General features: G+C 35.4%; 1 protein-coding gene and 2 long non-coding RNA genes across 3 annotated transcripts; 2 read left to right on the top strand and 1 right to left on the bottom strand.

Moving 5' to 3' along the window:
- Positions 1 to 276: 276 nt before the first annotated feature.
- LOC144428140 (uncharacterized) lies at positions 277 to 2,343 on the bottom strand. Its single transcript, XR_013478133.1, has 3 exons — positions 2,234 to 2,343; positions 1,384 to 1,445; positions 277 to 395 (listed from the first exon to the last, which is right to left on the bottom strand). It is a non-coding gene; the product is annotated as an uncharacterized LOC144428140 (long non-coding RNA).
- Positions 2,344 to 12,506: 10,163 nt separating this feature from the next.
- On the top strand, positions 12,507 to 14,131 carry LOC144428359 (uncharacterized). Its single transcript, XR_013478306.1, has 4 exons — positions 12,507 to 12,684; positions 12,783 to 12,841; positions 13,643 to 13,711; positions 14,019 to 14,131. It is a non-coding gene; the product is annotated as an uncharacterized LOC144428359 (long non-coding RNA).
- Positions 14,132 to 19,306: 5,175 nt separating this feature from the next.
- On the top strand, positions 19,307 to 21,786 carry LOC144428368 (uncharacterized). The gene has a single exon (XM_078117487.1). It carries the CDS (start codon positions 20,082 to 20,084, stop codon positions 21,705 to 21,707), a length of 1,626 nt encoding a protein of 541 aa, XP_077973613.1. The 5' UTR covers positions 19,307 to 20,081; the 3' UTR covers positions 21,708 to 21,786.
- The last annotated feature ends 1,236 nt before the right edge of the window (positions 21,787 to 23,022 follow it).

The following is a 23,022-nucleotide window of genomic DNA, read 5'->3' as shown; positions in this document are numbered from 1 at the left end:
AAAAAAGCTTAATTTTTATTTCTAAAACATGGCCCTAGCCTTATTCACTGGATCGACTCAACAGCCAGAATAAAACGGTAGTTGTGCGAATCATGTTATGATGAAATTTTGAGGTTGTAATTTTTAGAAAATTTCATTTGACACACAAACCAAAACTTATACTCAATATATTGAAAGTAATATTTGTATGTAGATTTTCCGAAAAAAATACAATATATCATTTATCTATACTATAGACATCTAAATTGAAAGCTTTCAAATGATTTGGTTACATACTTGCTCTTCAGACTTGATAGGCCTCCATCTCACTCAGTGATGAAAAGCTGGCACTTGGCGAATTTCTTTTGCTACAATGATAAATTGTCCTGTCAACTTTCAAGCAGTGTTTTAAAAAGCTGAAAATCAATATATATGTCATGATTTTGTGCAAGCCAGTTCTAAATTATTTAAGTTAAACTAAATTCCGTTGAGCCAACTATGTCATTAGGTAGTTAATTCAAAAAATAGACGTTAGTTTGAATAAAATACGTAACGGGTAAATTTCGACATTAGATTTCATAAAAGCCAAACTTTTCTCCGATTTTTTTTTAAATACACAAAACTAAGAAAATTTAGACGAATAAAATTTATTCAGCGATTGCCATTAAATTTCAAATATTATAGATTACCATAGAAATTGTTTTTCATCGACCTTACAGTTACAGGTATATGTAATCATTCAATTTCATAAATACAGCTCCATATTTTATAACATACCAGGTGTAGTTTTCAAACTGCACGAGTTGCAAATATTACAATAAAAGTAAAACACCCAATGAACTTTTATAACTGTTTCATGGAGTATATGACTAATTACCTCTGATCAGTAACTTGTAAAATTATCACATTGTTCACGGTGGGGATCGCAAACTGGGGATCGCTATTCAGCAGAGAAGCGAGCAACGAATTTTAGGGGGCGCAAAGAGGTCACCAATTTGATACAAGGTACTATATTGAAAGAACTATTTCGGACTTCTGCTTCAAAACACAATTATTAAAACTTGTACAGAATCTAAATCTTAAATTTCGATAGAACGCACAGGATCAAATATACAGCGAAACAATGTTGGCTTGCATCGAACTATCTAGCATTTTAAACGTGATCGTGGGTCTTACTTTTTTGGAATTTTGATTCGAAAGACAATTATTAAAACTTGTGAAAATATAAATCTTACAATATCGAGGGAAAACACACGATCAAATAAGTGGCAATGCCGACTTTGATCGCAAGACCCGAGACGCGGTGCGCTTGCATCTAATTGTTTAGCATTCTAAACGAAAACAGTGGTGTACAGGAATATAATAGGCGTCGAAAGTCAAATAAAATGTTTAAATGATATTTACTTGTAAAATTCCTCGTTCGTTACTTTGCGTCTTTGAATCTCCAACCTTTAATAGTTTTGCATCTGAAAAAAAGTTAAAATATTGATAAATAAACTATCGCAGAACTGTAGCTAGCATATTCAATGAACAGCGGGACTGAATCTATCGGATCTTCTGCCAACGCTTCCGCCACGTTTTAAAATGACATATTATTAATTATCCATTTGGGGTTAGGAATGATTTAAAAATTGAATTCCCAGCGCAATCTGCATTGCTAACTTAAACTGGATAATTATTAATTCTTTTATTTTGAACGTTGATAGGGTCTTTGTACAAAGATCCAATCTATACAAGGCGATCCTGTAGTATTCGTACCAAGATGGTGCACAACCTGAACCCTAACCAGGTACAAATACTGTGTTCAGGTTGTGCGCCATCTTGGTACGAATACTCTGGGAGCACCCTATACACAATAAAATATGAAGGAGAAAAGGCTACGGCGAATCTCTAATAAACCATTGATTTTGCGCTACATTTGCGAAAGTTTTGAAAGTTATGCATTACATTCATGTAAATCTTGTCCTGTTGAATGCAGCGTACGTAGTGACGTAGATCAGTATATTACGTTTAAGTTTCTTAATATGATAAGTCTATGTATTGTCATATAGCTTTTAAGTTCAACCTGTTTTGAGCAAACGATGGAACCCGTTCGATACAAAAGAGAATCACCCACCAATCTAGACTTCTGTATTTGGTTAATAATTCCAATTCGTATAGGCCTGAAAACCTCTAATTTATCACTTATACAATAAAAAAATGAAAGCAATGGAATAGCAATGAAAACAATAGGTTTAAAGAACATTTAGCTCACCTGAATATTGTTTCGAACTCGCTGTCATAACCCAACAGTCAGCTTGTCCATACATTCTACACAAAATCAAACCTTATCCTACGACGAACATTTGTGACTGCGATGTCGCTTGCGGCTTCCCGCGCACAAATATTTGACGAAAAAAGCTAACTGATTGTTGTAATCAAATAATTTTAACTGATTACTTTAATTACTCCAGGTTGCCGTTACGACCGATCACGCTTCTAACGCGTGATCTCAAAGTTGCAGAATGAAGATGACGGTTGGGATTTGCTTCATACATTTTCTGATCGCATAATACCTAGTTCATAGTATTTTCGGGGGTGTTTATCTCGGTGACCGTACATTTGAACTCACGTATATTTGAACCCACGTACATTTGAACCATGTACAAATATCCGTAAAACAAATAAATTTCCATAAGTGCAATAGTACGCAGGTGCAATTGTCGTGGGTTCAGACGTACGTGGTTCAAATGTACGTGGGTTCAAATGTACACGGGTTCAAATGTAATGGAACCGTTTATCTCAGATCTCACATTTTTACATCAGTGACGGGAGCTTAGTACAAAGAATCCAGCATTTCCATTATATTTGTCTGTTTTGTTTTTCGAGTAAACGCGCACGTGGATGTCATCAAAAATGTAACCTTCCCTCCACTCCATGAAAGAATAACGGCGTGTTTAGCGTTATATCAATGCATTCTCCAAATTGACGTACAAATCAGAGCTCATTGACTTTCGCAGTCAAGAATGTTTTCATACAATAACGTGACGGCGATGTCCTTAAAAGTGGAGTCACAATGGGACGTTGTTTAGATGCCTACTGCAGGGCTACTCAACTATTTTTATCGAAAGTCTGCAAATAAAACTTCAAAATTATTTGGGTCCGGTCTTTCCAGAAATGATATTTCGGCCTCCTTAAACGGGCACTTCCTCGACCGACTAATGGTTAGTAGCAAATTAAAATTGTTTATTATGGTGTTATAGTTCATTTCGTATATATTCAAAACTATGAAAGTCATTGTATAATAGGAAATTCAAAAACTGGGGCTAATGATCCAAAATAAATAATTAGGTGCGGTCCTCGCCTACAGTAAAGGTAATTTCTCCGCCCAAACCAAACGGCAGAGACATAACATCAGCAACAGCATTAACCACGGTTCTATGTGAAGTAAATACGATAATTGACTGCTCAAGACAAGTGCATACCGACGACAACGACTGATTCACATATTTGGTGTTATGAAGCTCGTGAAGAGGTAGACTGCTATTTACGGAGCCCCACAATAAGAACGTAACAAAAACAAATTGTTACTTACAGATTAATATTAATGAATGATTTGAAAATACGCTATTCAATAACTCGGATGTATTTGCTTCTTCTTAAATTTTATTAATGTCATTTTGAGTAAACGAATAGTTCGCGGAGACTCTATAGTTCTGTATGAAGCACTTTGAGTCGGTCTCTACAGTAGACCTCTTGGTAAAAAGCGATCATGATACAGGTATGTACGGCCATAAAGAACAATCCTGAGATTTCGTCATCCAGCGTAAGGGTATAGACGTATATTAATGTGTTTAGTATCTATGTCAGCCAGTGCACTGCAGTTGACTACGTTCGCGTTGAGTGGCGCATCGTGCTAAGCCTTAGGACTACGCTTGATTTCTAACCTAAGATTACCCCGCTTAGATTCGCAGGTTCAAATCCAGTAGGGGATAATTTAGTACCAGAGGATTGCTGGCGGCTTACTCCCACTATCCCTACCCTAAGCTAGCGCTTCCCAAACTTTTTTCGCCCCGGAATATTTATAGTTTTTATGATGTAATTTCAGTTTTTTCTCTACTTTCGCTTGAGGCACATAATATGCAGCACCTACGCCAAATGGATTTTTCGAACCGTCAGTAAATACTTGTACATAGTCTCGATAGTTTTTCGTGTATATGGTCAAGAAATGTGATGGTGAACGTGTTGTACCATAAATCGTTAACGTTGTATCAATTTGCGGTGGCTTTATTACCCAGAGAGGAATCTTGAAATTGACATCTTTTGCAACAAAGAAGTTGGTAAAAAAGCTGTTGGTTGTTTTCATAATAAACGTTGCAAATGACGGTTTGTAAGGAAAATATTCTTCCCACGACTGTTTGAATAATTGTGCTGTAATTTCGCTGTCACGAGGAATCATTCTGCATTTGTAATGTAGACATTTTCTATAATGTATAATATGTAAAGGCATTTCGTTACACTGGGATTGTAACGCTATAATAGGAGTACTTTTTAATGCAACCAAACATTGTGATTGGATTACAGCCAGTTTCCGCAATATAGTCGTTGTTCTTATTGTTCCTGTTCTTGTTCTTCGACACGTTTTTAAAAAGTCGCGTTTCTCTTTGATTACTGGACCAATTGCTTTGAAATTTTCAGTAGTTAAAGATGGAATTTTTTTCTAGAAGGCTATTACTTTTATTAGTTTCAAATATTTCTGTGAGCTTTATGAGATTCGTTTTTATTTTGAGCTATGACGTCATCAGAATCTGCCACTGTGGCGATTCCGCAAACATTTCAACGATATATTGGTCAGCAAAGTCGGGAGTTTCTTGATAAGGTAGACCAGGGTGGTCCAAACTCTGTCATGCTGATACATTCCGTGCGGCTCACGGAATTTCAGCGTATATTTGTATGTAATGGAGTAACGTTTTTTTATTTAGATATTCCAACTGGGGTTGGGATCCCGAAATTCAAACCCTTTTTCTAACGCTTTGTGCCAAAACACTCCTCTTATTACAAGCATCGGCCATGTGACAGTAGTGACGAAACGCAGAGCCGACTTAACACCGCGTAATCCAGTTTTTTAGCTAGGTCCAGAAAACAAACTTAGACTGACTTGATTGGTATTTGACGATGTCACTAAGCTTCCTCACGCTGCAAGTTTCTAAATTACTCAATATAACAATTCGTAATAAAATGAGTGTCGCAAGAAAGGTGACATGAGAGAACACGGCGGAAATGTATTTCCTTGCCCAGTGTCTGGTTTGATTTCAAGTAATATCTGTCACGAAAGAATATAATTTGAAGCGACATTAAACGCGAGATGCGCAAAATACAACGGTAATTCTCGGAAATTAAATTTAAAATATCTGAAGGCTTTATATATCTTCTTCAAACGAACGCCAACCATGCAACCTAATAATAGTCTGATTAGAAGATATCGTTGTTTAATAAATTTAAAGTAAGTAAACTCGCGATATTTTGATCACTTTTGGGTTTTCTCCGACTTGCGGCCCGCGAGATCTCGTCAAAAGTTTTTGCGGTCCTTCAACCTAGCAACCTTGAACCACTCTGAGGTAGACTACTAGGTACCGATAAAATTTCAAACTACAGTTGTGACTTGTATCCTTTGGCATTTCGATTCACGTTGAGACTGGAGGCATGAATCTTTATTGTCGCACTCCCTCAAGATTAGAGCTCAACCGATATATCGGCCCGATATTGCGTGTTTGCATATATATAATATCGGCAGTAAACGGCCAATATATATATCGGCTATATATAACAGTTAAAAAACCTGAAAAGGTTCGTAAAGGTTGTTTTATTTACTGTTGGTTGTGATTATTTTTAATGGATAATACACTTATGTGGTTTATTGTTTTTATAATTAATTTACACATGAGGGGGCACCAAAGTCTTCAGTGCTTAGGGCACCAAAGAGGCTTAATCCGCCCCTGAGTGCAGTAAACAGTTTAAGCATTGAATTGTGTAGGTCAGTATGCAGTACTTTCAGAATGGATTGTGGCAATATACAAAAAAATAAAAAGACAGAAAATGAGTCGGCAGATAATTTTTTTTCTACGATTCGACACTTCATATCAGGTTTATTGGAGAGTTCAGAGGACATGTGTAAAATTATGCTACACTGTGATATTCTAGTACAGTGCTGATCACCTCCACAGAACCTGGCTCAGTTTAGCAAATAAATAAACAGTATGCCAATAAGAAAATCACAGATTCAATTCTAAAAAATAGCACTATGTTACCCCAATTATTAATGGTATAAATAAGGTAATTCTGGTAAATTGACTACGCTTATATACAATCAGAAGTTGGAAATATAATGCACTACATATGAATAATACATGTTTCACTTATTATTGGACACGTCAGTGGACATAATGATTGTTTTTCGTTTTATGCTGGCACTCTTCTTGTTCTTTGGCACGTTTCTAAAAAGCGCTTTTCTCTTTGATTACTGGACCAATCTCTTCAAAATTTTCAGTGCTTGAAGATTAAATTTTTGCTAGAAGGCTATTACTTTCACTCATTTCAAATATTCCGGTGAGCTGCATGGGATTCGTTTTTTTTGACTGTTCTATGACGTCAATCGAATTTGCCACTAGGTGGTACTACGTGTCCATATATTTAAGCGTATATATCAGAAAGCAATTATTAGGAGCTTAGAACCCACAGAAATTTTATAAAGAATAATAAAAATACAGTGTACCTCAAGTGAAAAATACAGTATTCAACCACCTAAAATTTCAAAACAATTAGTTCAGTAGTTGATGAAAAAACAAGAAGGCGATGCTCAAATACGTGGGCACGAAATTAATAGGGCACAAAATTAATAGTACGGGTATGCAACCTGTCACAATAGGCTACAGGTATAGCAGTGCTCACGATCGCAGAATCGCCACAAAGTACGTTTTCGCGCACAAAAATAGGCATCAGCATAGAAATATTTCAGTTCATGCCCTCGGCCCAATAAAAATCTCACCCGTACTCGTGCACAGGCGGCACATGCCTTTGAGACAATGTTTGTTTTTGATTCTTAAAGATCTAGCTGAGCAAAAGTGAGAAAGATGTCATGCTGCACAATGCACATACATTTGGCAATTTTTATCATGCCTAAAGCCATATATATGTCATTACATTATGATGGCAAGCTTTATGGCAATTTCAAAGTAAATTTAACATCGTATGGATCAAATGAATGTCTCACAGCATCATCGCACACTCATATTTCAATATCGATCCGATATTTATTCGTACGGCAGAAATAAAAAATGTTTGCCTGTGAAACGAGGGCCTCTGAGAGACTGGAGTAAAAAATTGGTTATCTCATGCCCTGTTAGACTTCTTAACGTACATAATTGATCTTCGTGTCCATTTATTTTAACATTGCTCTATTATCATATGCTATAGGAAAACGCGTCGTATCATTTCATTTTTGGCTTAAGTAACTTGTTTAAAAACAAAATTACTTATAACAAAATCCTGTACAATTTTTTGGCATTAATTCTGATGTTGGCTGTTATTTGGATGGTGATATTCAACGTAAACGCTGAAGGTGAGTAGATACAGCTATTTATGATCAATTGCAACTCAACAAATCAATTCCACTAGTAACAGAGATTATGTTTTATATTCGTAATTTTCAATATAATAGAAGTTGAAACGGCGATTAACGACACATTTGCCGTGAACTACTAGACTACGCACAAGAAACGATTGGGATTGTTTTGTACATACATTCTCCTTCATCTACTAGTTAACTAGGACATGTGCGAAAAATATATAATTTCCATGGTGGTTATATCTCATAACCCTCTTATAGACACCCAGGTCGTTGTAGCACATTAATTATATATATACTTGCGTAAGTATTGTGTATTTTTCAAAATATCCATTAGAACTACGAAATATGCAATATGTGCATTGCGTTTATATTATTTTCATGCTCAACCTTTCTCGATATATTTTAGAAGAATGCTGGTTCACTTGTCATGACAATCAAATGTGCTTTAATAGAATATGTCAGGGATGTTTGATACATTGCTACAATTTTTGTTTAATGTTTTTATATCAATAAGAACCCTTGCTTTTCGCCCAAAACATGCCAGGGGACCTAGGATTTTATTTTAAGAAAATGTGAGAATATATATATCATTTTTGAAGCATTTTAATCGCTGATCTGGCGCATTGGTCAATTGATTTTCCAAACTAAAGAAGGCCTTGAATCTGGTTTCCGGCATTTGAATAGATTTTAGCAATAGATGTGTCGGCAACCTACGGCCGACAAAACAGGAGTTTTGACGATTTTATTCTTTACGTAACAAAATTTATTGTGAGACACGTGTAGACTAATTTATATTATAATCTAACGAGTATAAAATTCACAATTATTCGTTTGATGAGCCTATAATATAATTATAATCAGACAAATGGCAACAAAACGCAGAAAAGTTGATGCTAAGTGCAAAGGGTTCAATGGCGCCAAATTCCAATGGAATTTTTGGGATGCAATGCAATACATAAATGCATGATTTTTATTATAAAAAGTATCGTTCGTTCGGTTTTCAACTTTCTAAAAATATGTGGGGCACGCCAATGACTTGCAACCCGTAATTTTGGCCTGCGAGCGACAAAAGGTTGCCGACCCCTGATCTATGTGATTTAAAAGGACTCGTCTTCGCAGTAAGGTACAGTAGTTTGCGTATCCCAGTGGTCGGCGAAATACGGCCGGAGTAAAATGATCTGGCCCGGGACGATTCACTGGATGGACCTTTCTCCGACCTTTGACCGCGGAAAATTCTTCCTATATACTTTACCATTTTAAAATTTTCGGTGCGTATTTTAAGAGTGGTTTTGCGAGTTGTTGCCTGTAAAACGGGGTATTTGTTACAAACTATCATTCTAATTCATACCATTCAACAATCTGTTTTTAAAAGTACCAGTAAAGAATTTCAGCCTAGTCTATCAAAGATATTTCTACACCAAATTTTTGCCTACTGTAAATAAACTGAAACTTCTTGGAAGCCAAAGTGATCATTGACTTAAATTATTTATATTTAAATTTCCGAAAAACAACTAAAAACTAACGAATATAATTCAAAAACGCCACAATGAGGTAATTTTCACGACCACGCCTGAAAATCTGTCTGAGTGAGAAATGTGTCTGAGCGGAAGCAAAAGTTATTTTTGCATCTTGCTGAATGGCCAATGTCACAAAGTAAACAAGGAAGTCTATGCCCGGGAAAATATCCAAACGGCGGTTTTGGCGATGAATTAATTTTATTTACAATCTAAGCTCGAGGAGTAAATTGCATTTTTTTATGTAACAGAATTTATCGTGAGGCACGTTTAGACAAAATTTTATTATATCCTTAAAATTATATGAAACAGCTTCTCGTGTAACGAGCCTACAATTCAATTATAATTAGACAATTGGAAACACGCAGAAAAGTTGATGCTGAGTGCAGGGGTTCAATAGCGCAGTAAATATTAGAATATATTGCAATGCAATAAGGAAATAAAATTCATATTCTATTCGAGGGATTCATCACTGCCTAATTTTTGTAAGAGTGTATCTTCTTAAAGAAAATATCTATCAAAATTTGACAAACCATGCGATAATATTCATTTCGATGTTTGGGAGTACATATGTGTGCGAACAATTATTTTCGAAAATGAACATTACAAAGAACAAGCTAGAACTAGGATTAGTGATGCCCATTTAGAAAATCCTCCAATCTTGGCGTCGTAATGCTATCAAGCGTGATGCAGCAACAAGACAGTGTCACATTAAATGTCATTGTAATAATTTTTTAATAAGACGACTGAGTTGAGTTCACGAATTGTCGCGATTTTTGCCCGCTGTTCCGTTTTTAACTTTCAAAAAATATATGCGACCCGCAAAAGATTAGAAATACTATTAACTATCTAATTAAAATCATTATACTATACACAATACTATTAACTACTATTAAAATCATTAAAAATACTATAAACTGTGATTTGTCTCGTTATTCGGTCCGTAATATATTCGTTTCAGACATTTTTTTCGCAGTGCCGGGGGGCGATGAACTTGTATAAACTACTGTAGGGGGGCGATGGTACAAAAAGTTTGGGAACCACTGGTATAGACAACGAAATGGATCTTCAGTTATATTCCACTGCGCAATGTGGATATCATCTATTGGCAGGACTGCTTGGTGTCAAATCCAGAAGTCATCTCGCTTGTGTTTCACTGTTTGCGTACAGCACTTCGTTAATGGTGAGTGATAATGTGCCGTTATCAATTTCTTTAAATATTCATAAGCTCCCTCATTTCAATGGAAAGCAGATGACAAACTACTGTTATTGGTAGGCCTAGGCGTAGGCTATCTGCAGACTTGACTTGTGTAAGGAATTAATCATCAATTGCCATAAGGTATTGTTTCCCTAGTTAGCAGGTAATCTATTACTAGGTGTGAAAGGTTGAATAGATAACTGAAGTTTAACGCCAGTGCTCATGCAAAAAATAACCAGAATTCAACTGAATTCGCCGTATAGGAATACGCTCGCCAACGCATCTCTGATCACCCTGGTAGTTTCACAGGTTCCAATCCCATGCAAGGATAGTTATGTGCGAGAAGATTGCAGGTCTTCTCCCACTGAGGGTGGTTCACACGACCGCTGGTCAATTACGACATCCCCCACCATCAAGTCCATGATTCTGAAAACAAATAACTGGCTAACTAATGGTAACCGTCTTATCGGCTTTCCTCCCCCAGGATAAATATGTAAATCCTAGTACCGGACTCGTGGATAGCAACCTTTTTGCAATTTTTTAAAATATAAGCATCTTGCATTATCCCACGGCAAACTTCCCAAAAGTATTTAGGCTGGGAGTATAATATTTAATATAATATATATAATAGGTCATACAGCAGACAAAGCACCTCATGAAACATGAAGCTGACTTTTTGTCAAACAAAATCTATTCCAAAGCAAGGCGCATTCATTCTATTTTATTGTATCGATAGAATCTTTGCCAATACAGTTTTTACATTTACACGAGAAAACATGCCCGAGGATAGACATCAACAATAACATACTTCGGTTCATGCCCTCGATTCAAGAAACAAGTAAACATCAGTCTGTCTGATCTCCCTCGTGAGCTCATGAGCAAGCGACACATTCTTTTGAGACAATGTTTCTTTGTATTTCCGATTTTGCAAGATTGAGCTGAAGTGAAAGTAAGAAAAATCTCAGGCTGCACATGTCTGAAGACTAAAATCGTTACCTAATTAGATAGCCAACTTCATGGTAATTGTCAGGTAATTACGGAGGACACACAAATCCGAAATCGTTTAACAGGTTCTTTAATTTATCATCAGAAGTTGTCCATCGCCGCGATGCTATATATCGGCCGCGATGCTGATAGTCAATTTACTATCATTTAATTTAGTACCGTGTTTCCCCGAAAATGAGACCCATCCTGGAAGACCTAGGATAAGACCTGAATTTTAAAAATGATTTTAATATATATATGCCCTCGACCTAAAATAAGACATAGTCGATAGCAAGGAATATCTCTTAGGCGTTTCAAATGATTAATAATGTCAAATGATTAAATGTCTAACAGTTTTTTTTAAACAGAAGCGTGTTATTTATAAGTAAATGGATATCGGTTTTCATATTTTGTATATTTCAAATCTCGTTATTATCTACTTTCTAATTTTGTTTTTGATAAATGAAAATAAAAGACATCCCCAAAATCAGCCCTTGCGTTATTTTCGAAAAAAAAATAAGAACTTGTCTTATTTTGGGGGAAACACGGTATAAGCTTGTTGGAGGTTCGGACCGATAGTTCTTTGACTTGGGGGTACCCTAACGAAATTATGGTCATACTGGTGAGTTGACCTAAGTGTTTATATCGCGCAATGCTCTTTTTTTAAACCTCTTCATTCCTACACCACGTCTTTTATTGATTTTTCTTTGTTTTACTTGAGCTGCGTGCTTTGCCTTTTACGCCACGAATCACAACCTATATATTCGCAGTAGGCACAGTTTCATTTTGCAGTCGTTCATTGTGGTTCACGCTCAGTTCGTAGACAAACCATTTTTCACTGGGGCTCCAACACTTATTGAGTACGTTGGAGACAGTAAAGCGGTCGGTAGCACAGTTTTGTTAAACACTTAGGCGATTTAAGGATATAGATATATATGGCTATTTCATTACTATTATGTATATATTTTATTACCATTAGTATGGCAATTGCAATCAATTCGCCACCGATAATAGGCGATTCAAGGATATAGATATATATGGCTAATTTCATTACTATTATGTATATATTTTATCACCATTGGTATGGCAATTGCAATCAATTCGCCATCGATAATAGGCGATTTAAGGATATAGGTATATATGGCTAATTTCATTACCATTATGTATATATTTCATTACCATTAGTATGGCAATTGCAATCAATTCGCCACCGATAATACAGGCATACCGTAAGTGTTCTTACCCTTGTTTCGTTTACCCACTAATATATTTTAAACTGTTTCTCAAGTAGTTTACTCATTCTAAATAAATCTACATCTAAACCAAAATGTTTCACAAATTCTTGACATTGATTCTGTTGTTGGCTGTTATTACGATGATGATCTTTAACGTTGTTGCTGGAGGTTAGTGTGAAGATATAATTATTGCTTACCACCGGAGTCAGATATTCTGAGAAAGACATATGACAAATACTAACTCAAATCTTGACGATATTTTTTAGATGAATGCTCGCCTCCTTGCCATCCATCGGCTGAAATATGTGAGAACGGCGAATGCACAGTGAGATCGATATAATTATATTTTCTTAGTTCGAATGTTTTTTTGTCAATAAGAACTCTGATTTAAACCTACAATTTTGTTTCGAGGCAATATGACATCATATATTTTATATTATAAATAAGTTGTGAAGCATTTTGACTGTTGTATAGTGTGATCTGTCGTATTGAATAATCCTTTATATATATATACGGTACAATGTGAACTAATTGATATTCTATAATTCTCTACGCCTAAAAACCCGATTTGAATTGCTCTTTGTATATTACATAAAAATATATATTCCCTTTTTTGCTGTCATATATTTCTCATTCTTAACGCTACTTGGGGTGCATTTATATCCGCATTCATATCTGTGGCATCACCTCTTTTATTGCAATAATTTAAAAAACACAATTGCACAGTACAAAACTGCATCAGCTTTTTTTATTAATATAACTACTTGCCATTGAAAATAGATATGGGCGACAGTCGATTATTGTATAACATATCTTACATTTATCAGGTATTTCAAATTTTCATCATATTTTACTTTTTAGCCAGAGAATTTATTGCCGTTTGTCTCTGGTGACAAATAATAAACTAAATTATGTTACCAATAGAATTATTTTGTTAAAAATAGTAATTGAAGCTGGTATAAGCTGGTATTATGAATAATTCATATGCACAAATATAATCCGCAACATAACATATTCTATTTGACCGAATAAAAACAACGGGGTTAGAACTTTTTGGTGTATACATATATATATATATATATATGTTCTTAGTTTTCTGTTTTATATATATATATATTTATTTCAGCCTGTTGGAGCTGGATCGAGGTGATAAAGATAGACTACTCCTATTCCTTGAAACTTTTTGAAAACTCAGGTTTGTTGGAAAATCTAAAATTTTATTTTTTCCGAATTAATCATCCTATAGCTTTGACATGACCGGTGCATGACGATCTATTTGTATTTTTTCTTTGACCAGTCTCCAAGCAAGAGTCAGTATAATTACTATGGCACTTTGAATATCTAGTGGATATTGAATGCTTCACATCCTTTCACCGTATCGAAAATATGTCCCATTATTGTAAATGATCTTAAAGAAATTAGTTTTATTCGACTTACAGTACCAGTTATTTAAGTATTGGGTGCGTTTTCTCTTAGTAATAATGTTTATTAATACTTTTCAGAAAAATAATTTACACATAACCCAGAAGACATCAAAATATATGCATCATATATGTATACTAAAGAAATGCATCTTATAATATAAAACCAATAAATATATATATATTGTAAAGTTACTGTTTGAGTGTTTGATTTCGACGGGGGCCTGACCTATGACCTTGTTTTGCTATTTTCCAAGTCTTCCAAAAGCGCCTTACACGGATAACCACAAGTTTGAAAACAAATTTTCGTTTTTAGCAACACCAATCTAAATACACTCCAATTTTCTTCTTTTATGAAAATTATCTTGAGTTACCCAATTACCATGCAAGGATTCATTCATTACTTACGATCAATATTTTGACTTCTCGGTAGAGATAGGCTACGTGATATGAATAACGCTAGTACCGGACTCGTGAATTGTATATTTTTTGGGGTGTCTCAAAAATGCCGTGTCCCACTTGCCCCACGTGTCTCACGTGTCCCACTTGTCCCTTGCAATTCAGTAAAGCGTATTTCCTTCCCTCCATTCCTGACTCAATCACTTTAATTATACAAATCACAGCGCATTAAAAAGCAAATTAGAATTTATTCACTTTAATTTACAACGAGTTACGGGTAAGAATTATCATGTTTTTCAATTTCTAATTTTGAATATAAAGCGCGCCAACACCGTTTTTGTAAATTTAGAATTGTCGAACCAGATAAGTACGACTGGTAAATTTTGTATTCTACTGTATATGGAAATTTTCCAAGATATTGGGGACGGGGAGAAATATTATTTTGACCACGTAGAAATGCCATTATTGCCGTATTGCCATTATATTATTTATTCAAGTATGTAGTATCAGTGTTTTATTCCAAGGCTGAGTTACGTGAATTCTCAACACTGAGTATTCAAGAGATTACCAATTTGCGGAGTTTTTAATTATTATTATTTAATACGAAAGTAACAGGGACACGATAAAAAATTAAAAACATAAAAAAGTCAACTATCAGCTTTACAAATATCGCATTCCGCGGTCAGTAATACTGTTTGCTTAAAATTGGGACCTTAATTTACAAACTGTGATGCAAATCCTACAAAAAAAGATAAAAAGCAGCATAAAATCAATTGTGTTGTGAATGCACTCCCTTAATAGTTGTATAGGGAAAGATTAGTAATTCGGAAAAACATTTTTAAATACATAGAAAAAGGCTGATAATTAGTATTGACGAAATTCTCCGTATTCATAAATTAGGTCGATAAAAACCCATTTTAAATTAGGCAACATATGGCAACGAAAAATAACTGGATCAATAACGTCTTGACCATCCGACTATGAAAGCAACCTTTTTGAGACAGTCAGATCATCGAGAAACTTCAACCGACACGATCAACCAAGCAAATCATATCAAAGAAGACGACAAATAGAGAACGCACAAGTTAAGTTTACGATTCATTTCTATATCCTAGTAAGTCGCATGTTAGTAAGTCATGCTAGTCTGATATTACTACTCCTATCTTCCAGTAAAATACTACAAGCACGTGAAACTGGTTCATTGGAACGAAGACCTACTGAAAAAGCCATCAACGAAGACCGTCAGTTATCCTGAAGATCGGCTACATTGTTTATTTAGCTCCACTTACACTGCTTTTTGAATTTTTGTATGTACTATTATCTTTTCTGTTTTTTTGAGCTGTTCCAAATTTCTCATGAGGACTGCTGTTTTTCCATTTGATCTTTTTAAAAAAACAAATCTAATTTAGCTCCAACAAGTAAAACTGCTAGTTTGCCAAAACCTACAGACTTATTAGAACCCCCTTTAATCGTCAAATCTCACCTACCCGATAGCCAAAATATGTCCATATCTCCAGATGAAACCCAACAGTCTACCACTTATAGAGCGCAATCTTCATCATCACAGAAAAAATCTTTTCATTTTACTAAGAATAGTGATCGCGAACCGTTCAAAATTCCACAATTTTGGGTTCATTCACCATTATTATGGATTAGATGTATAGAATCCGCTCTTTCGCGTGCTGATATCACATCAGAAACGCGTAAGTTCGATGAGGTTCTAGCTGTATTAGATAATTCAGTAATCGAGAAAATAGGAGCGGACCTGTTGGACATAGATACCGAAGATCCGTATAATGAACTTAAACAGACATTGGTAAAAAATTTTGCGTAGGGAAGGGAAGGGAAGAACCATTTGCGCAAGCGTTACTTAAAAAATTATTTTTGGAGAAATTACCTGATGCAATGCGGTCTATTCTTTTAGCATCAGACGATCATTGCCTTGAAGATTTAGCTGTAAAAGCAGATCGAATTTATCATAATACTGGCCATTCGAACGACGCCAGTTATATTAAAAGTCAAACTCAAAGTAAATTAAGGGAAGCGAAAATTAATTCCCATCATAGATATCCGAGATTTAGGAACAATTGGCAACCACGGGGTCCCTTTGAACCAAATTATAGACAGCTCGCTAATAATTTTAGATTTTCACCTCCAAATAGGTTTCAATCTCATGTTAAGAACGGTAATTTCAATCACCGTTATACCCAGCCAAGCACTGCATCCCAGAGCGGATGATGCTTTTATCACTCAACGTTCGGACCAAAATCATATAAATGCGCACCTGGTTGTACTTTTCAGGGAAAAGACAATGCCACTCGGTCTCGACGCTAACTAAGCGTGGCACATTTACTTCTAGCAAGCGTCGTCAAATATTTTTATATGATCCCGATACTAATAACAATTTTTTGATTGATCCGGGAGCCGAAATAAGTCTTTTGCCGTCATCTAAATATGCAGGAAATAAAAAACCTACTAAATCTCTTCAGGCCATTAATGGTTCTGCAATCTCTACCTTCGGAAAACAGCAATTGAATTTAACTTTTAACCATGACATACTTCTGCCATGGTCATTTACTATAGCTAATGTGCCAGTTCCAATTCTTGGAAATGCTTTTTAGCACATTATGGTCTTATAATCGACTTTAAAAATAATGTAGTAATAGACCCTTCTTCTCAGAATATTATCAGAATCAGTACCGGTAATTTAAAATCAGTTTCAGCGTACTCTTCGTGCTCTAATAATCAGGAAGAATATGAAACATTATTAAATAAATACCCACAATTATTAATTGAAGATTATAAATCGCCTAGACGCAAACATAATGTTAGCCATAGGATAATTACATCAGGATTTCCAGTTCATGCGAAACCGCGACGTCTACCGCCGTGAAAAGCCGCCGCCGTGAAAGCCCAAATAACAAAAATGTTGAAACAGGGAGTTGTGTTGCCATCTAGTGGAGAGTGGTCTTCACCCATAACAGTAGTTCTCAAGAAAGATGGGGATATACATAACCCAGACCATTATAGGCTTTGTGGCGATTTCCGGTCATTAAACAATCAGACAAAGAAGTATACATACCCGATACCCCATATTCAATCGTTCACCAACGAAGTTAGAGGGTGCAATATTTTTTCTAAAATTGATCTAAAATCGGCGTATTTTCAAATTCTGCTACACCCAGACAGTCGTGAAAAATCAGCAATTACAACAGGATTTAATAAAGTTAAATGGAATGTCATGCCGTTCGGATTAATAAATTCCCAGGCAACTTGGCAGCGGTTAATTGATGACGTAACCAGAGATCTAAAGAACGTATTTGCATATGTTGATGACATCCTGGTTTATAGCAAAAATAAGGCCGATCACAAACTACATTTACAAAAATTATTTGAAACTCTGAATGAATACGGATTGGTTATTAACAAAGAAAAGAGTCTATTCGGAGTCGTTAGATTAATATTTTTAGGTTTCTTAGTTGATAAAGATGGTATTAAACCCATGGAGTCAAAAGTTAAGGCATTACGAGAATTCCCTCTACCAAAAACCAAACGGCAGTTACGTTCGTACTTGGGCGCCTTCACTTACTACCAACGTTTTTTACCCAATTGCGCCTCGATTCTATCGCCCTTACATAAATTAGCGTCACATTATATAAATAAAAATCAACCTGTTGAGTGGACTGAAGAAACCAAATTAGCATTTGAAAAACCAAAAAATGCTCTTGGTGATTTTATCATGCTCAATCATCCGAAACCCGATGCTGAACTTTCTATAGCAGTAGACGCAAGTTTAACTGGAGTTGGGGCTATCTTACAGCAAAAGATTGGAGATCAGTGGGAACCTCTTTCAGTCTTTAGTAAAGCCCCTAATAACGCTCAGCAAAAATATTCAACATTTGACAGAGAACTACTTGCAGCCTATCTAAGCATTCGTCATTTTCGATATTATGTACAGGGCAGGTCTTTATTTATTCTTTCTGATCATAAACCTCTTTCCTTCGCTCTACATAAAAACATGGAAAGAACTTCACCTAGACAGAGCAGACATCTGAACTATATTAGCCAATTTACGTCTGATATTCGATACATAGCTGGATCATCAAACATAGTAGCAGATGCGCTATCAAGATCTACAATAGCAGCTATCTCTGATCTTTCTCCTTCTCTTTCTCTTGCTTCACTCGCTCAAGAACAGAAACAGGATCCAGAGATACAAGCATTACTGACTAACCCAATGAGTCTACAATTAGATTTTTTAGATATTTCGGTACCAGGTTTACATTTGATATGTGATTGTAAATTAAATAACAAAAGACCAATTATACCTAAAAAATTTAGACAGCAGATTTTTGATTCATTGCATAATCTTAGTCATCCATGACTCAGAGCTACCCAACATTTGATTCAAGCCAGATATGCATGGCCGAACATGAATTCGGATATTAGGAAAATGTGTCGAGCGTGTATACCTTGCCAGACATCAAAAGTAACGAGGCATACTATTTCCCCAATTCAACCAATTTTACCTCCCAATGAAAGATTTTCTGAAATCAATACTGATATAATTGGACCTTTGCCAGTTTCTAACGGGTACTCATATATATTAATTACGGTTGATAAATTTACTCGTTGGTCCGAAGTTACGCCAATGCGAGACATAACTGCCGAGACGGTCGTAAAAACTTTTCTCCTCTCTTGGGTAAGTCGGTTTGGAGCTCCCAATGTAATAACAACAGACCGTGGTGCACAATTTGAAAACTCATTATGGGCTAAAATGACAAGTTTTTTAGGGAGTCATCACATATGCACTACAAGTTATCATCCTTGTAGCAACACGACTGCCGAACGTCCAATTAGGCAATTGAAAGCTTCTCTTATGGCGCAATGCTCGGATAATCATGACTGGTACTAAAATCTAAGCTTAGTATTACTGGGAATACGAACCGCAATAAAACTAGATTTCATCGTCCGAATTAGTTTACGGATCATCTTTACGGTTACCTGGAGAATTTTTCAATGCTGATAGTGTTAACGAAGATGTAGAACAACCTTACGAATTTTTTGCACGACTCAGACGTTTCGTAGAAAATTTAAAGCCAACCAACCCTAGAATACCTCAAAATAGAAAAACTTTCATTTCCAAGGAGTTGAATGATTGCACCCACGTTTTTCTACGTGTAGATGCAGTTAGAAAACCCCTCATACCTTCTTATATTGGCCCATTTGAAGTTATAGAGAAACACGCAAAATATTTTAAAATAGATTATAAGGGTAATTTACAAAATGTTAGTATCGATAGACTAAAACCAGCCCATACCGAAATCGATATTCAACTTGATACTCAACCGAATATTGAAACCTCATTATTATTTTTAAACAGGCCAGAACCGCACTCAACAACGCGTTCCGGCAGAACATCCCACCAGAATAGACAAAATGATTTAACCTATTTTTAATTTCTTGTTTTGTCTATATGCTACCTCTTTTGCTTTTAACCCATCAAGCCCAACAGTATCGGTGAATTTTTGTAATCCTAATAGACCTGTCGCAGAGTACTCCATACCGGAACCACCGAAATGTAAAAAACAACCGATCACTCGAGTAGATTATTGCAATGCCACGGTTCACAAATTATCCTCGGCCTACACTAACATTACGGCATATGTTTGTCAAAAATCTGTCACAGAATGGCAATCAACTAAATTCTTTTTCGGCTCTATTTATGATAAATCCAAATCCTACATGGCCGACCCTCCAACCGCATTATATTGTCAAGATTGGGTACATACATTCAAAGCAGAAAACATAGGTAAATTAAAATCTACATCAGCAAATACTTGGTCCACAGATAATGATGTAGAATATGTCTATAAATGGCCAACAACAACTACAGGCAAAATTTATAATGCTCATTTGGCCCTAACCAAAATTTATTATGATCACATCAAAGGTGTTTCATTAGGTCCCTATTCAGGTTTGTCATCTTGTAATATAAATACTGGTTCTTGTACTATAGGTACCCAAACAATAATTTGGAGGAGTTACCCTTTGATAGATTGTCCAGAGTTTGAGAATTATAAGTCGAAAATGGCATTGCACTATAATACTTCAGGTGATATTTATAGATTAGATTTGCCGGAATTGGGAACCAGTATCCATCATTGGGGCACATGTGGTTCATATGTACAACGATGTTTTAGTACTAAAACATTCTGTACTAACGATGGCCTTCTATTCGAAACGAAACAATGTGATTCATTGGATACATCGAAGTTCCTCAAATCCAAATACCCAAAACTTAGTTATCTTTCCGTGGTGGGGAGTTCTGCGTCTAGGACTATTACCGGTTTCATCCAGGAAAATACGGACAGAATATCCGAGGTGATTGCTGATTTAACATCAGATATCAATCATCTTGAATGTCAACTAGAAACTATTCTTACCAGAGTGGATAAAATTTTAAGTAAGCAATACCCAGGTCAAATTTTAGAGGAAATGTTAGGTGATAATCGCGCTGCAATAACGGTAGGAGATATTCTTACAGAAATACAATGTGAGAAAATAAACGCTACCGTTCTAAAAACATTAATTTTCAATGATACATACGCAACACGGCCGCTTCTGTCATTGTTATACAAAAATAATGAAACCGTAATAGCACAGATGTTCACAGACACGAATGTCTATGCTGGTATTCATTTTTTCGAAAATTATGTCTCTGGTCGTACTTTTACTTTTTTAATAGATGGCCGTTATTATACTTATACTAACTATACATTAAGGCATACAAATGCCAACATCAAAGCATTGAGGCCAACATTGAAACCAATGAAAGAGACTTTCAAAGCATTGGAATATGAAACCATATTCCAAAATATGCCTCATGCTGGACATTCAGGCTTTGAGGATTTCAATAATATCCTAAAATCGATCAATCATTTAAATTTGGTTAGAGAAAGGATATTATTGGACCACAAGCCGTCCATCAAAGCAAACAAAAACAACGATTATATTATGGCCAAAAACGAAGTGGAAGAAAACTTCGTGAATGCATTGTCGTTCATTAATCATCCAATTTTATCAGCGCTATACATGTTAGCTTTTCATTTAGGAATGTTTTGGGGCGTTGTATGGACCATATGCTATATAAAGCGTATGATTCCAATGTTTAGAGACAAATCAACCCCTTATATTCAAACAATAAGACAACACTGGGTCGATTATAGGAATCCTACTCAACCAACCATAGCAGAAACAACTCAGAATAATAATAGATCAAATCGAGAAGACATCGAGACTGTTGTGCCCATTCATGCTCCTCACGTTTCCAATTCCCACCCTAACCTATACCCCACTCTTTCTTCTTGATTTTTCGCCTCCCTTGGCGATTTGTGTTAGTTTTCATAAATTGTGTTTGTTTATTCAAATGTATACGTACTAAAAAAATAAAAAATAAAAAATAAAAAAAAAAGTAAAATATATATATATATATATACGTGAAAAAAAAATGTATCTAATTATTCGTTTATAGAATGTGTAACAAACATCTTTCAATATCGTAACAGAGAAGAGAAACTTATTAAATTTTCAGTCGACTAAATTTTAATGTTTTGCATGTTTCTTCTTGACCTTTCATATTTTTCGTGTTTCGCAATTTTGAATGTTTTTTTTTATTTTATTTTTAGAACGTATAGGCACGATAATTATGTCTCAAAACCCGGAATTCCATTCCAAAAGAAGGGAGTATTTTATAGGGAAAGATTAGTAATTTGGACAAACATTTTTAAATACAAAGAAAAAGGCTGATAATTAGTATTGACGAAATTCTCCGTATTCATAAATTAGGTCGATAAAAAACCCATTTTAAATTAGGCAACATATGGCAACGAAAAATAACTGGATCAATAACGTCCAGGTGGTAATTAGTATTCAAAACTTCGATCAATAAGGCTAATGGGATCGATAGCACCATTTTAATCCCCGGAATATAGATTTATAGATCAAATCCTTACAGTATTCTTTAAAATTCTGATTATGTTAAAATCCTGGGAGAGACATAATTATCGTTCGTTTTCTGTATATAAGGATCGCTTTCTCTGTAGTATTATCCAGTCTTGTAAATACAACCTCGACGTGTATACTGCTCAATAAAGTAAAGAAGAATTGTCGCAATTGTCGTTTGTCTACTATCATCTATTGTCTGCTGGGGGCGAGCGCCTACAAAACCGAACATAGAGGTGAAGAACAATTCGTGCAAGTTAAAAGCTAAGAGCCCGTGCTCCGATTAAAAGGCTACGAAAGATCTCGTACGCCGGCTAAAGTTATATTTAGGACACCCATCCTAAAGTTGTCTTTGACATCGTCGCCGATGTGAAATCAAATTTCTGTTCAAAAAATAAAAACCAAACTACGATATATGCCGTTGCATGAGAATTAATATTAACTAGTCAACTAGTGAATAAAAAAGTGCTTTAATATAGATTATCATCATTAATTGGGATGACAAGCCGCCGGAAGGATCGCGGTGACAAAATAATTTACTGCGGCCATGGATTATGACAAAATTATGAAATAAATATGTTGCGAAGTTTTCAGTCTTCAAGTAAATTCCGAAAAATAAAATTGTCACGGCGATCGTTTAGGCGGTCGACATCCCAATTACGCTTGTTTGAAATGACAATAC

Source organism: Styela clava, chromosome 10 (assembly GCF_964204865.1).
Source record: "Styela clava chromosome 10, kaStyClav1.hap1.2, whole genome shotgun sequence".
NCBI lineage: Eukaryota > Metazoa > Chordata > Ascidiacea > Stolidobranchia > Styelidae > Styela > Styela clava.
The sequence above is the reverse complement of the archived record's forward strand: the minus strand, read 5'-3'. Positions and strand labels throughout refer to the sequence as shown.